This window comes from Lolium rigidum, chromosome 6, assembly GCF_022539505.1.
Source record: "Lolium rigidum isolate FL_2022 chromosome 6, APGP_CSIRO_Lrig_0.1, whole genome shotgun sequence".
Taxonomy (NCBI): Eukaryota; Viridiplantae; Streptophyta; class Magnoliopsida; order Poales; family Poaceae; genus Lolium; species Lolium rigidum.
The window spans coordinates 289,900,198-289,913,896 of record NC_061513.1 but is presented as its reverse complement, the minus strand read 5'-3'; the positions used below and the strand labels follow the sequence as shown (position 1 = coordinate 289,913,896).

Below are 13,699 nucleotides of genomic sequence, written 5' to 3'. Positions count from 1 at the left end.
GCTACCTATTTGTCTGTAAATCCAGTGTTTCATGCTAGAACCAAACACATTGAGATTGATTTTCATTTTGTAAGAGAAAGAGTTGCCAAAAATCTTCTAGGTATTAGGTTTATATCTAGTAAGGATCAGGTTGCTGATGGCTTCACAAAAGCTCTCCCTGTAAAGAGGTTAGATGAGTTTAAACGTAATCTCAACCTTTCAAAAGGTTTAGATTAAGGGGGAGTGTTAGATGTTAGTTGTGTATACCGTATGACTTGTATACGGATACCCCTTCATGTACTATATGGCTTTTGTGCCCTACTATATAACACGCAACCGTACCCAGCTCCACGGTACGTTCCGCCAAACTACAACCAACACTCAAGACTTGTACCCCTATATATACTCGTCCATGAGGCGTAATACAACATCCATCATATTCCGCATATCTCTCTCCCTCTCTATCCTTCAATAGTGACAATTTCATAAGTGGAAGCTACCATGTCGTATCTGGGAACCACCATGTCGTGACTGACAACAAGAATGCCGTATCCGGGGACCACAATACTGTATCTGGAAGCCAAAATACCATATCCGGGAACCACCATATCGTATCTGCGGGCCACAGTACCGTATCCGGGAACCACAATACCGTATCCGGGAGCAACAATTTCGTATCTGGGAACAACAATTTCGTATCTGGGAGCAACCATGTCGTATATGGGAACAACAAGGTCGTGACAGGAGGTTAATAATTTGTCACTGGATTGTTTCCATGCATCTTCTCGGTTCAGTGTAACTCACGATCACTTGGTGGAGCCAATCGCGTTATGTAACTTCATGTGAGCATCATTTTCGTAGTACTTTTAATAAAACTTCCCTACAGATATCTTGCATATATACATGCTGACCTGAATACCAATGGTTGTTTAAACTTCTATCGGAGGAGGGTATGTGGCAACAAATGCTTTGTAACAAATATTTGAATAACAAAACTCTTGCACAAGCAGAAGCTAAACCGAACGATTTCCCTTTTTGGAAAGGTCTTATGAATGTTAAGGACGAATTCTTCAAAAGAGGGTATTTTAAAGTGGGAGATGGGACTACTGTTAGATTCTGGGAAGATGTTTGGATGGGAGATTCACCGTTATCGCATCTATATTCGGCTTTGTATAATATTATTCAACATAAGAATGTGTTAGTATCAACAGTGCTTGTTACTCAACCTATTAATATCTCTTTTAGAAGAGGCCTGAATGATAATAAATGGTTACAATGGATAAATTTATGTCAGCGTCACAGTGGATTTAACAACTAAATCGGATAAGTTTGTATGGAGACTTACCGACTCGGGTACTTTTTCTGTTAAGAGTATGTATCTTGATCTCATGAATGGACACACTGTTTATCTTCGGAAATACTTATGGAAAATAAAAATCCCATTGAAAATTAAAAAATTTATGTGGTTCTTGAGCAATAAGGTGCTCTTAACTAAGGACAATTTAGCTAAGAGAAAGTGGAATGGATGTCAAAACTGTTATTTTTGTGCTTCACCTGAAACGGTCAATCATTTGTTCATCGATTGTCCTTTTGCGAAGATTGTTTGGCGCATGATGTACTTAACTTATAATATCCCTCCACCGGCTAATATTACTAATATGTTTGGTAGATGGCTTAATGGAGTACGAAAGGATGATAAACAAAAAATTCGAATTGCAATATCGGCTCTATGTTGGGCGATCTGGAGAACTAGAAATGATATTATTTTTAACAAGCAAACTGGAACTAATTTTTTGCAGGTTATCCGGCGAGCTCCTTATTCGATTCAACAATGGGTTTTCATTCTCCCTTTGGAGCAGCGGGAGGATATGGTTACTGGATGCAACTGGATGCTAGTGGTTGCTCAGGACTTCTTTTTTCAGGCTACTGGGTGGCGGCATCTTCATAGAATAGCAAATACATAGCTTTGCTGGGGGCCGTATTTTTGTTTGGCTGATTCATGTATCCACTTTAGTCGATCCATGATTGTAATAAGTGACTTCAAATTCTTGGAGAACTGATACTATGTTTTAATAAAGTAAGCCGTGTGCATCTATTGATACAGAAGCTGGGGCAGTGCTCATTTATCTATAAAAAAAGCTGCTGTAGACCAAGCGTGTTTGCTTATCTACAAATTTTCATCGTGGATGTCTAAATGTGGTGATTATTTCATGTCTGCTATTCTCTGCGATGTGTGATGCTTTATTATCCCGATTGAGCTGTGGTTCACATGGTGGATTATAACTGATTAATGCCAGCTAGCTATACACTTCTCCTGTGCAAGTGTCAATGTTACATGCACCAATATCGAATTCCTGGATGGAGGAGATGGATCAAAACAGCATAGATTAGTACAAACAAATATGTACCATACATCTGACTTGATCTAATGGAGGTGTTCAGCCCACTATGTTGTTGCATCGCTGTAATAGGGAAAGGATAAATACTCCCGTAAAGTCCTCAGGTGAGGCGACGAAGGAGAGAACACTGAAACGGAATTCTAAAATCCCTAGCCTCCCTGCTTCTGTCAACTCCCAAATCCCCTAATTCCCTCTTCAATTCCCTTTCACCTTGTATCAGCCGAGTGTGTTCATAACACATACAACGGGTCCATGTAGACTCCAGGCCCATTGACATGCTGCACAGCTGCATATATATACTAAACAGAAGCTCAAGTTCCATTTTATTTTTACATCATCCCGCAACACCCAAGGGAGATATTGCCAACACAACGTCCGCCTCAGGGACAGTGACGGAGCGTCACTGTAAACAAAGCATGGGCCAAACAATGTTGCAACCCATCGAAGCTTAAGTAGCCTGGGCTAGATGAAACAAATTGGAGAAACTAGTGATGAATACACAGGCTATTTAACATGCAGTTAGTGTTTTAAATTTTCTAAAGACCGGGCCAGAGCCCTGTATGGTCTCCAAGACCCTCCGCCCCTGCTCAGGGAGCCAGGTTGATATTATTTGGTCAGTAACACCATGTCAGGTTTTCTACAACAAAAATTATGGACATCCCATCACACGGGCTTTAACAGTTCACGCCCCATAATACATCGCCTGAGGGCATGCCCAATGCACTGCCCTAGAGCTACTGCCTCACACCTTTAACTAGGTTCGGGTGGTCCAAAGTAGGTTCGGATGAGGAGGCAGCCTCTTCATCAGGAGGCAGCTTCTTCAGCCATAAAGGTAAAAATGTGAGAGAGAAAAAGAAAAACCAAATCAGCTTTTGAGAGAAAGATGTATTAATGGGACCATAACATGGCATGCATATGTCAAAAGTTTTATCCAATCCTAGTTGGACAGCTGCCTCCATTGCTCATGCCCTGAAAATCCATCCTGCTTTTGGTCACCTTTACATCATGGTTCGTTCAGTGGACCTGTGCCTAGGCTAAAACTAACACAAGGATTCTGGAGCAAAGCCCCGAGAGAAGAAGCAAGGCCTCGTAATACTGCTACAACCACCACAACCACCTCACATTACAATACACTAGTGATGCGGTACACATGACATATGTTACAGTACATCATCTGCAAAAGAATGTCACTAAAGCTGCTGGTGACTGAAGCCACAAGGGGGCATCATGGCAATGATGCTGGCAAAATCAATCCGCAGCATGCTGTCCCTGCTTCAAGCCTGCAGCCGTCACGACTCATGAGTGTCCCCTCCATAAATACAACAGTCGGTCCATCGTGTATCACTTAGCGGGTACTCCTATCGCCATTCGTATACAAACCATCTGTGCTGTGGGCCTCCATCTCCGCGAGCATCACGGACTTTGCCCGCTGGTACCTGTTCCGTTTCGCTGAGATTGCCGATATTGCTGCGGACGTGAATTGAAAAGTTAAATGCCTTGGCTTCACACAAGTCCCAGATGTATATTAGCAACGACAGTCAATTGGATTACAAGCTCAGAAAACTAGTACATGAATTATGCCGTTCAGGAATAATCAATTGACTGAGACACTACAGTAGTGACTTGTGTTTACTAGTTCAGGAGTAACCAAGGCCACATAGTTTGAATAACTGAGACATTATAGCTGGGAAGATACATCGGTTAGATGAAAAGAGGAATTTATGCCTAACACTTTTTTGAACCTTGAAAATTGTGACATAAAGCTAAAATTTCAGAATTAGCTAGGAAGATAAATTTGTTAGCACGATATAACATCACACTGATGGCCGTTTCGGTAACTTAATCATATATGAAGCTGAATGAATATGAAGGGAAAAGAGTAAATTGAAATACTTACAAGTCAAATCTTGAGGGAACTCAAAATCGTAGTCATAGGGTCCCCGCCTTATGCACACTATGTAGACCACTATAAGTATGACAAGCAGAAGAAGTCCAAAGGAGGCTCCAAGTGCAATTTTGCCGGTTTTGTTCAAGCCTCCTTTCTCCCAGAACAATGCGCATGCAGGTAGAGTAGGCACTCCACACAGGCCTTTGTTACCGGAGAGACTGTCAACAGAATGCATGCTTGTAAACCCAAGATAATCTATCCAGTATGTAAACAGATGATTCTTAATCTATCTGCTTGCCCTTTGCGTATCTAAATCTCCTTGCTGGTTGCCAGTATTATAGTATTTTTCAAATTAGAGCATGTAGTTTAACTAACACAATGTCCCAAACAACAGCTTCATCTATTGAGTTGCCATGCAGTGATGAAAATAGTTAAGATATCTTACTCTATCACACCACCATGCACGCCAACTGAATAAAGTATTTCTGGAACTTGCCCATCAAGTTGATTGCTGTTTAGTAAACTGCAGAAGAGGTAGTATCTAGTAAGTATTGCTGAACAAAGTGGACACAAATGTCAAACAATGTGCTTACACAGTCTGTAATTTGGATGAGCCTATGGTGCCAGGAATACTCCCAGTAAACTGGTTCGAGGACAGGTCCCTAAGAAACAAAAAGATCAATTGCTCAAAATGACTGCAAATTATTTGGGAAAGAAGTCTTGCAGAAGCATTACAACTACAAGAAACGAAATACACAAGAAAGTAGAAGCTTTAGACTTGAGCTTTCCACATTGTATAAAAACTATTGTACTCACAGTGCTGCAAGTGAAGGTTGGCCTAAACCCGGAGGTAAGCTTCCAGTCAAGGAATTAGAGCTCATGTTCCTGGCCAGGCAGAAGATAACATTTATTTACATTAAAAAGGAGAGATCAAGAACTGCATAACATGGAAGTAAGATAACACACATTTTTACAACTTAGAATCAAGTATTCATAGAATTTATGAGCAAATATAAAATATGGAAAGGAACTCCTCCTATGTTGTCCCAACATAGCCGGTCCCAAGCCCGGGTAAAGGAGGAGGATTGTGATAGGCTTGGCGAGCCAACGTAAAAAACCCAGCCACTCTTATGGAGATGAAACCCAAAAGATTTTCGTTGGGGCGTAACCCTCTTAGCGACGCGCCATATCGGAACCCGGGTGTGGTGTCAAATGGGCAAGAGCCGGGTCGTCACCCCCTAGGTGGCGTGCCGTATCTTGATCTGGATACGGTGGCAAGTGAGCAAGGATCGGGTCGTCGCATCCTTAGTGGCGCGCTACATCGGCGCCCGGGTGTAGTGGAAAATGAGCAAGTGTCTTTGCATTTGACTCGACGAGTGCGAAGGGTAAGGTAGCTAGCCGAGCCTAGGAGGTTTCGCTTAGGTAGCTGGAACGTAGGGTCCTGATATAGCGGTGAGGAGAGGTGTTGGTATCCTTTGCGTCCAGGAGACCAAGTGGAGGGGACAGAAGGCGAAGGAAGTAGAGGATACCGGCTTCAAGTTGTGGTATACGGGAACGGCTCCAAACAGAAATGGAGTAGGCATCTTGATCAACAAGAGCCTCAAATCTGGAGTGGTAGACATCAAGAGATGTGGGGACCGGATTATCCTAGTCAAGCTAGTAGTTGAGGACTTAGTTCTCAATGTTATTAGCGCTTATGCCCCGCAAATAGGCCACAATGAGAACACCAAGAGGGACTTCCGGGAAGGCCTAGAAGACTTGGTTAGGGGTGTACCCAGTGGCGAAAAGCTCTTCATAGGAGATCTTAATGGCCACGTGGGTACATCTAACATAGGTTTTGAAGGGGTGCATGGGGGCTTTGGCTATGGCATCAGGAATCAAGAAAGGGAAGATGTCCTAAGCTTTGCTTTAGCGTACGACATGATCGTAGCTAACACCCTCTTTAAAAAGAGAGAATCACATCTAGTGACTTTTAGTAGTGGCCACCACAGTAGCCAGATTGACATCATCCTCTCAAGGAGAGAAGATAGGAGTGCGTGCCTAGATTGTAAGGTGATACCTGGAGAGAGTGTTGTCCATCAACATAAGCTTGTGGTGGTTGACTTCTGCTTTCAACTTTGTGTCCAGCGGGATAAGCGTGCGAAAGTCGCTAGAACGAAGCGGTGGAAGCTCAAGGGGGAGGTAGCTCAGACGTTCAAGGAGAGGGTCATTAAGGAGGGCCCTTGGGAGGAAGGAGGTGATGCGGAAGATGGCGACCTGTATTTGTAAGGTGGCCTCAGAGGAGTTTGGAGCGTCCAGGGGAAGTAGAAGCGAAGTTAGGGATACCTGGTGGTGGAACACTGATGAAGGCTATTAAGGAGAAGAAAGATTGTTTCAAACGCCTGTACCTGGATAGAAGTGTAGACAACATGGAGAAGTACAAGATGGCAAAGAAGGCCGCAAAGCGAGCTGTGAGTGAAGCAAGGGGTCAAGCGTTTGAGGACCACTACCAGCGGTTAGGCATGAAGGAAGGCGAAAAGGACATCTATAGGATGGCCAAGATCCGAGAGAGGAAGACGAGGGATGTTGACCAAGTCAAATGCATCAAGGACGGAGCAGACCAGCTCCTGGTGAAGGACAAGGAGATTAAGCATAGATTGCTGGTGTACTTCGACGGGCTGTTCAATGGGGAGACTGAGAGCTCTACCATTGAACTGGACAACTCCTTTGATGATACCAGTAGGCGTTTTGTGCGACGAATCCAGGAGTCTGAGGTCAAAGAGGCGTTGAGAAGGATGAAGGGAGGCAAGGCAATGGGCCCTGATTGTATCCCCATTGAGGTGTGGAGAGGCCTTGGAGACATAGCAATAGTATGGCTAACTAAGCTCTTCAACTCCATTTTTCGGACAAACAAGATGCCAGAAGAATGGAGACGCAGTATATTAGTACCAATCTTTAAGAACAAAGGGGATGTTCAGAGTTGTACTAACTACCGTGGAATTAAGCTTATGAGCCATACAATGAAGCTATGGGAGAGAGTCATTGAGCACCGTTTAAGACGAATGACAAGCGTGACCAAAAATCAGTTTGGTTTCATGCCTGGGAGGTCGACCATGGAAGCCATCTTCTTGGTACGACAACTCATGGAGAGGTACAAGGAGCAAAAGAAGGACCTGCATATGGTGTTCGTAGACTTGGAGAAGGCCTACGATAAGATACCGCGGCACAGTCATGTGGTGGGCCTTGGAGAAACACAAAGTCCCAGCAAAGTACATTACCCTCATCAAGGACATGTACGATAATGTTGTGACAAGTGTTCGAACAAGAGATGGCGATACCGATGACTTCCCGATTAAAATAGGACTACACCAAAGGGTCAGCTTTGAGCCCTTATCTATTTGATTTGGTGATGGATGAGGTCACAAGGGATATACAAGGAGATATCCCATGGTGTATGCTCTTTGCGGATGATGTGGTCCTAATCGATGATAGTCGAACGGGAGTCAATAGGAAGTTGGAACTATGGAGACAAACCTTGGAATCGAAAGGTTTTAGACTTAGTAGAACTAAAACTGAGTACATGATGTGCGTTTTTACTACTACTAGGCACGAGGAGGAGGAGGTTAGCCTGGATGGGCAAGTGGTGCCTCAGAAGGACACCTTTCGATACTTGGGGTCAATCCTGCACAAGGATGGGGATATTGATGAAGATGTGAACCATCGGATGGATGAAGTGGCGCCAAGCTTCTGGCATTCTTTGTGATAAGAGAGTGCCACAAAAGCTAAAAGGCAAGTTCTATAGGACGGCGGTTCGACCCGCAATGTTGTATGGCGCTGAGTGTTGGCCGACTAAAAGGCGGCATGTTCAACAGTTAGGTGTGGCGGAGATGCGCATGTTGAGATGGATGTGTGGCCACACGAGGAAGGATCGAGTCCGGAATGATGATATACGAGATAGAGTTGGGATAGCACCGATTGCAGAGAAGCTTGTCCAACATCGTCTAAGATGGTTTGGGCATATTCAGCGCAGACCTCCAGAAGCTCCGGTGCATAGTGGACGGCTAAAGCGTGCTGATAGTGTCAAGAGAGGACGAGGTAGACCAAACTTGACATGGGAGGAGTCTGTAAAGAGAGATCTGAAGAACTAGAGTATCACCAAAGAACTAGCCATGGAAAGAACCGCGTGGAAGCTTGCTATCCATGTGCCAGAACCATGAGTTAGTTACGAGATCTTATGGGTTTCACCTCTAGCCTACCCAACTTGTTTGGAAATAAAGCTTTGTTGTTGTTGTTTTTGTATATAAAATATGGAAAGGAAAACAGTATGAATTTGATATGACACTGTAAATCTAGGACAAGGTCAATTTAGCAGTTCAGGAGATAATGGCATGATGAATCCATAGTGTAACATTCTAGTCATTTCAGAGATGAATCTACATCATTTCAAAGCAAATGAATAAATGATACAAAAGAGAAAATACTATATCTGAGGAACGTCTGCTGACGACAACATGATAGATACAAGGAACAACTTTCCCAGAACTCCTATTTTATAGAGCTCTCCTACTAGTAGGAGAAACCCAACTCGCCATAATGATTCTGGAGGAAACAACTGCTCCCTCCGTCCAAAAAAGGATGTCTCAACTTTGTCTAAATTTGCATGTATCTACACGTTAAAACACGTCTAGATACATGCATATACAAGTTTAAGCATCCCGTTTGGTCATTTGGTGTTCATGAATCAAAGTTTAAGCTAAGAAATAAGACCTCATTTGCTACAGGAGTCAAATTAGCAAAGTGCAATTTATGAGAGAAGCTGGTGTTCAGAGCTCACATCCCGTAAGAAGGTTCTAGAACGTTGAAGACCAAAACAAGTGTTAAGCGATATAAGGGCCCAACTTGTCTGTCTCTGCATTGGCGTTAATAAAATCTAGTAGACTGTTTAGTTAGTTTTGGCACGGATGAATTACACACTGTTGGCATGCTGTAGTTCAGTGAGATGTTCTGATGACCACACGCAAATAACCCAGCTTTTTTATTAGAAAGATGGTGAAGTTTTATTAGAAAGTTGGTGAAGTCTCACTCAAAGGAAAGCAACACCCTGGGATTATCAGCTGACAGATATAGTCCTGAAGGAAAGTCTTCTACCTTCAACCCCTCTTTGGAAAAAGAAAAATCTAGATAGTCTGAATTTGAGATTAAAATGACTGCAAGGACCACAGATCCTCAATCAGTGAAAACAGTTGAAGACATGTTAAATCTAATGCTGTAGATGACTAGACTAGTCAGAATGGCGGCATGGACGCCTTTAAGAGATCCATTTTTTGTCATAGAACCTCGTACGAGAAGCTCCTGAACTCGATGAACTGGCTAGCCCATGTTTTGTTGAACCATTGTAGGCCTACTGTGACCTGTGGGTTCGTGCGGTTGGAAAAGCCATTCAGCTCATTCCAGATGCATGTTATCATGCCTGTACAGGTCAAGGCTTGGTATTCATAGTGCTGTACCACTCCTTCACATACTTCCATGACGTATCCATGTGCAGTTGTGGTCCTAATTTGACTTCAATACCTACCAATCATATATTTTCACATTAAAGTTTCAAATGCCGTTTATTTCCAAGCGACACCTGTACAGCAATCTCCATTCGTTGATTCATATTATTTAACAGAAATACGAAAGAGAAAAGACTATCTTTGAGGTACAAAACCTACTGTCAGTCTGTCACTACCTAGTACCTACTACAACTGGGTTTGTGTGCCATGCATGGAGAATTTGACCAGAACTTCTAAATTTAATCTCTCCAATTAGACGAAAACATGACAATAAAAAACATTATTTCCCCTGCCTTCTATTATATAGAGCTCTCGTCTCCTGCTTCTTGGCAATAAGCAAACTAAGGGAAACAACACAACTCCCCATAATGGTTCTAGAGGAAAGCAACAGAAACTATATACAAGTTGGAGCATCATTTTTGGTCATTTGGTTTTCAATTGTTCATATATCAAAAGTTCAGGTTAAGAAATAATACTCCTGATATTCAGTATGCATATCATGAGAGGCATCTGATGTTGCAGTTCAAATTCCCTACTGATATTCCAGAATGTTCATGGCAGAAGCTAGTGTTAAGCGACCTACCTAAGGAGTCGGTTTGTCCACATTAGTATTCAGAAAACCTTGTAGGCTCGATAATTTGGGGCATGGATGAAATACAGATGTATTGGAGTTTCCAATTCCCTACTGATATTCCAGAATGTTCATGGCAGAAGCTAGTGTTAAGCGACCTACCTAAGGAGTCGGTTTGTCCACATTAGTACTCAGAAAACCTTGTAGGCTCGTTAATTTGGGGCATGGATGAAATACAGATGTATTGGAGTTGCTTTTTAATCAACACGGAGATAACCTAGTTTCTAGCTAGAATGTCTCGCAGAAAGGAAAGCGACCCTCCTGGTCCGAAAATAAAAGTGTAAAGCTGACCCTCTACCCCTCTTTGAAATAATGTTGTAGATGAGATGTGAATTTACAATTAAATGGATAGTGAGAACAACAGAACCTAGATCAATGACAACATCAAATACATGATAAAACTAGTGTTGTAAGCAACTACTCCCTCTGTCTATGACATCCTTTTATGGACAGAGGTAGTACATTAATCTGAATGGGATAATAGAGATCCAACAGATTCATTTTTTGTGAACATCCTACAGGAAGTTATTTTTTCTAACATAAAGACGGTGAGGGAGAGCTCTACCTAGAGGCTTTATTTTATTGAACCAACATGTACATACAAAACAGGCATAGAAAAATCTGGCAAGGCTGGAAATTGTTAGCCCATTTTTTTTATGAAAGATTGGCTTTCTGTAGGGGTGGTTGACCAGTGGGGTTGGGAAAGCTACTTTGCTGATTCCAGATGCATGCTATCATACCTGTCCAGGTCAAGGATTGCGATTCATAGTGCTCTGCCACTCCTTGACATACTTCCATTACATATCCATATGCATTTAGTCCTATTTTGACTTTGGGGCATTCCAATAATATGTTTCAGATTGAAGTTTTGAGATTTCATTTACATTATTTCCAGATGACACGCTATACTGTTTTTCTCTCTCGCTTTGGATTTGCACTGTATCTTGCTTTAGTTTGTACAAAGAAAATAATCAAGGTAATTTACTTATTTATGTCTCAGATACCATAACAAAGGTCAACCAGATTATTTATAGAAACACCAAGTACAAGGTCAACCAGTTGTCTATAATACTATAAGATTATAAATTTCAAAGTAACCGTTCATGTGCTCCCGTAAAGCTAACACAAGCATGATACTAATAGAAAACTCTAAATACCAACATTGACCCGGATCAAGTTGAAATCAACTTAAGTGTTTGTGCAATGATACTTACAAGCTTACCAAGTCTGTAAGATGACTTATTTCATCAGCGATGAAACCTTTCAGGCCTTGACTTCCAAGATCCCTGGCAAGTGAAATTAATTAAAGTACGAGTTAATGACAGCAACCATTTCAACTTTTCACAAGCATCCACTGTACAATTTATTTGTGAATTCTACTGAATCATAGTTCCACTGTGAAGTTTCATGCAAGTCCACATAATGATACTGCCACGGACGAATTATTATCATGTAGGAAAATACACTTTTAACTACTAGCACTAATATTAGAACAATAAAAGGACCAGTGGCTCAAAGTAAAACCACAATGAAGACAAAAACGTCTGAATGTAATTCAAATATTGCAGTCCAGTTTTCCGGGGCAAATCAGAATGGTTGAGTAGCAGAGCAGCAATCACTGAGATGCATAGGTTTGCTGATAGCTCTGTGTGACTGCTACGAACATCTCTCCTTGTCAGGAAAGCAGAGAAATACCGCAATCAAACACAGAATGGCTAAAAATAGCATTGGGATATCGAAAGTGCACTCACAGCTGAGTGATCACAAGGCCCTTGCTACCGTGATGGCAAGTGACTCCCTCCCATGCATCCCACGTCCTCGGCGCGCAAGGATCCCCATTCCACCCCATCCTTGCTGGGATTTTCAGCGAATCCTTCAGGGCCTTCATCGCAGCCGCTGCACGAAACAAACGCGACAAGCTCAGCGAACGTATATGCTGGTTTCTGTTGATGGAAACTGGAGGACTTGACCCCTCTCGTGTTGAGAAAAAGAATTACAGTACTACCTTGGTTCGGCAAGGTCCTCGTCTCGAGCGGCACCATGGCGTAGTTCTCGAGCCCGCACAGGATGGGCCGCCCCACGACCGGCACGAGCCTGACGCTCATGGTGCTGCTGGTGAGGTTCTCCACGACGTACGTCCACTTGAAGGCGGTGAACCCGCCGACCTGCTTGAAGATGTCGATCCGGGTGACGTTCCTGCCCGCGAGCATTACGTCGAACACCCTCTGCCCGGCTCTGCCCACCCCCGCGTCGACCTCCGCGAAGTGCAGCCAGAGCATGTAGGAGAGCCTGGGGTCGACGGGCATGAGGTACTCGATCTCGGCGGTGGAGGGGTCGCCGGCGGTGGTGACGGCCGACGCGTACATCTTGGCGGGGAAGTAGTTGGGCGGCTGCTCGGCGCCGAAGATCTTCCGCCCGCCGGCGGTGACGGCGTCGTAGGTCAGATCGTTGTTGCGGAAGTCGGTGCCCGCCTGCCAGACGCGCGAGAAGGCGTCGCGGTCGTCGGTGAAGCCGGGGCCGAAGAGGCCGTTGCCGCAGGTGAGGCGGCCGTAGTTGACGAGCACGACCCCGGCGCCCGTGGCCGCACCGTCGTAGGCCAGCGGGTGGACCGGCGCCACCTCGATGGAGCCCACGGCCGGCGCGTCGGTGGAGAGGGAGTAGAAGCAGACGTCGGTGGTGGCGTTGGGGGAGGTGGTGGGGGAGGAGTGGGAGGGGAAGATGAGGTCGGAGTAGGCCCCGTACCGCGCGGCGGTCTCCGGCCAGGGGGAGCGGAAGGAGAGGACGAGCGTGGCGGCGGCCGAGACGTCGAAGGACGGGGACCGGAGCTTGGAGTCGTAGTTGTCGTAGACGGAGAAGACGCGCAGGTAGTAGCGGCCGGGGGGCAGCGGGAGGGAGTAGCAGGAGGACTTGCCGGCGGAGGAGGGCGGGAAGAAGCGGAGGGTGCGTTCCTGCGGGCTCGGGAAGCGGTGCGGCTCCGCCACCATCCCCGCCGCGCCGCCGGGGGAGAAGTAGCGGTCGGCGAGCCATGGCCGGCCGAAGCTCGAGGTGAAGTCCGCCGCGCCGCCGCAGTCGATGTTGTAGCTGTGGTTCGCCTGCGCTGCACCCGGAAGGCACGGCGTGAGTGTAAAATAGCGGGATGTGCCGTGTTCGGAGCTGAATTTGAGTAGCGCGCGCGGGGAGCTTACTTACCGCCGGAGAGGAAAGGGTCGTCGGAGGCGCGCGCGGCGACGGCGGCGGCGAGGAGCGTGAGGAGGAGGAGGAGCTGCAT

The 13,699-nt window shown here is 44.9% G+C and overlaps 1 protein-coding gene across 1 annotated transcript; it reads right to left on the bottom strand.

Moving 5' to 3' along the window:
* Positions 1-3,558: 3,558 nt before the first annotated feature.
* On the bottom strand, positions 3,559-13,699 carry LOC124666334 (receptor-like protein 4). Its single transcript, XM_047203676.1, has 9 exons — positions 13,621-13,699; positions 12,437-13,528; positions 12,183-12,327; positions 11,646-11,717; positions 5,083-5,151; positions 4,860-4,928; positions 4,712-4,789; positions 4,276-4,484; positions 3,559-3,845 (listed from the first exon to the last, which is right to left on the bottom strand). Exons 1-9 carry the CDS (start codon positions 13,697-13,699, stop codon positions 3,724-3,726), a joined length of 1,935 nt encoding a protein of 644 aa, XP_047059632.1. The 3' UTR covers positions 3,559-3,723.

Excerpts from the sequence above, each read along its gene's own strand:
- LOC124666334 (XM_047203676.1), bottom strand. The coding sequence starts at position 13,699 with ATGCAGCTCCTCCTCCTCCTCACGCTCCTCGCCGCCGCCGTCGCCGCG. Across the intron at positions 13,529-13,620 it reads CGACCCTTTCCTCTCCGGCG|CGCAGGCGAACCACAGCTAC; the intron begins GTAAGTAAGCTC and ends TTCCGGGTGCAG. Across the intron at positions 3,846-4,275 it reads GTTCCCTCAAGATTTGACTT|CAATATCGGCAATCTCAGCG; the intron begins GTAAGTATTTCA and ends TCACGTCCGCAG.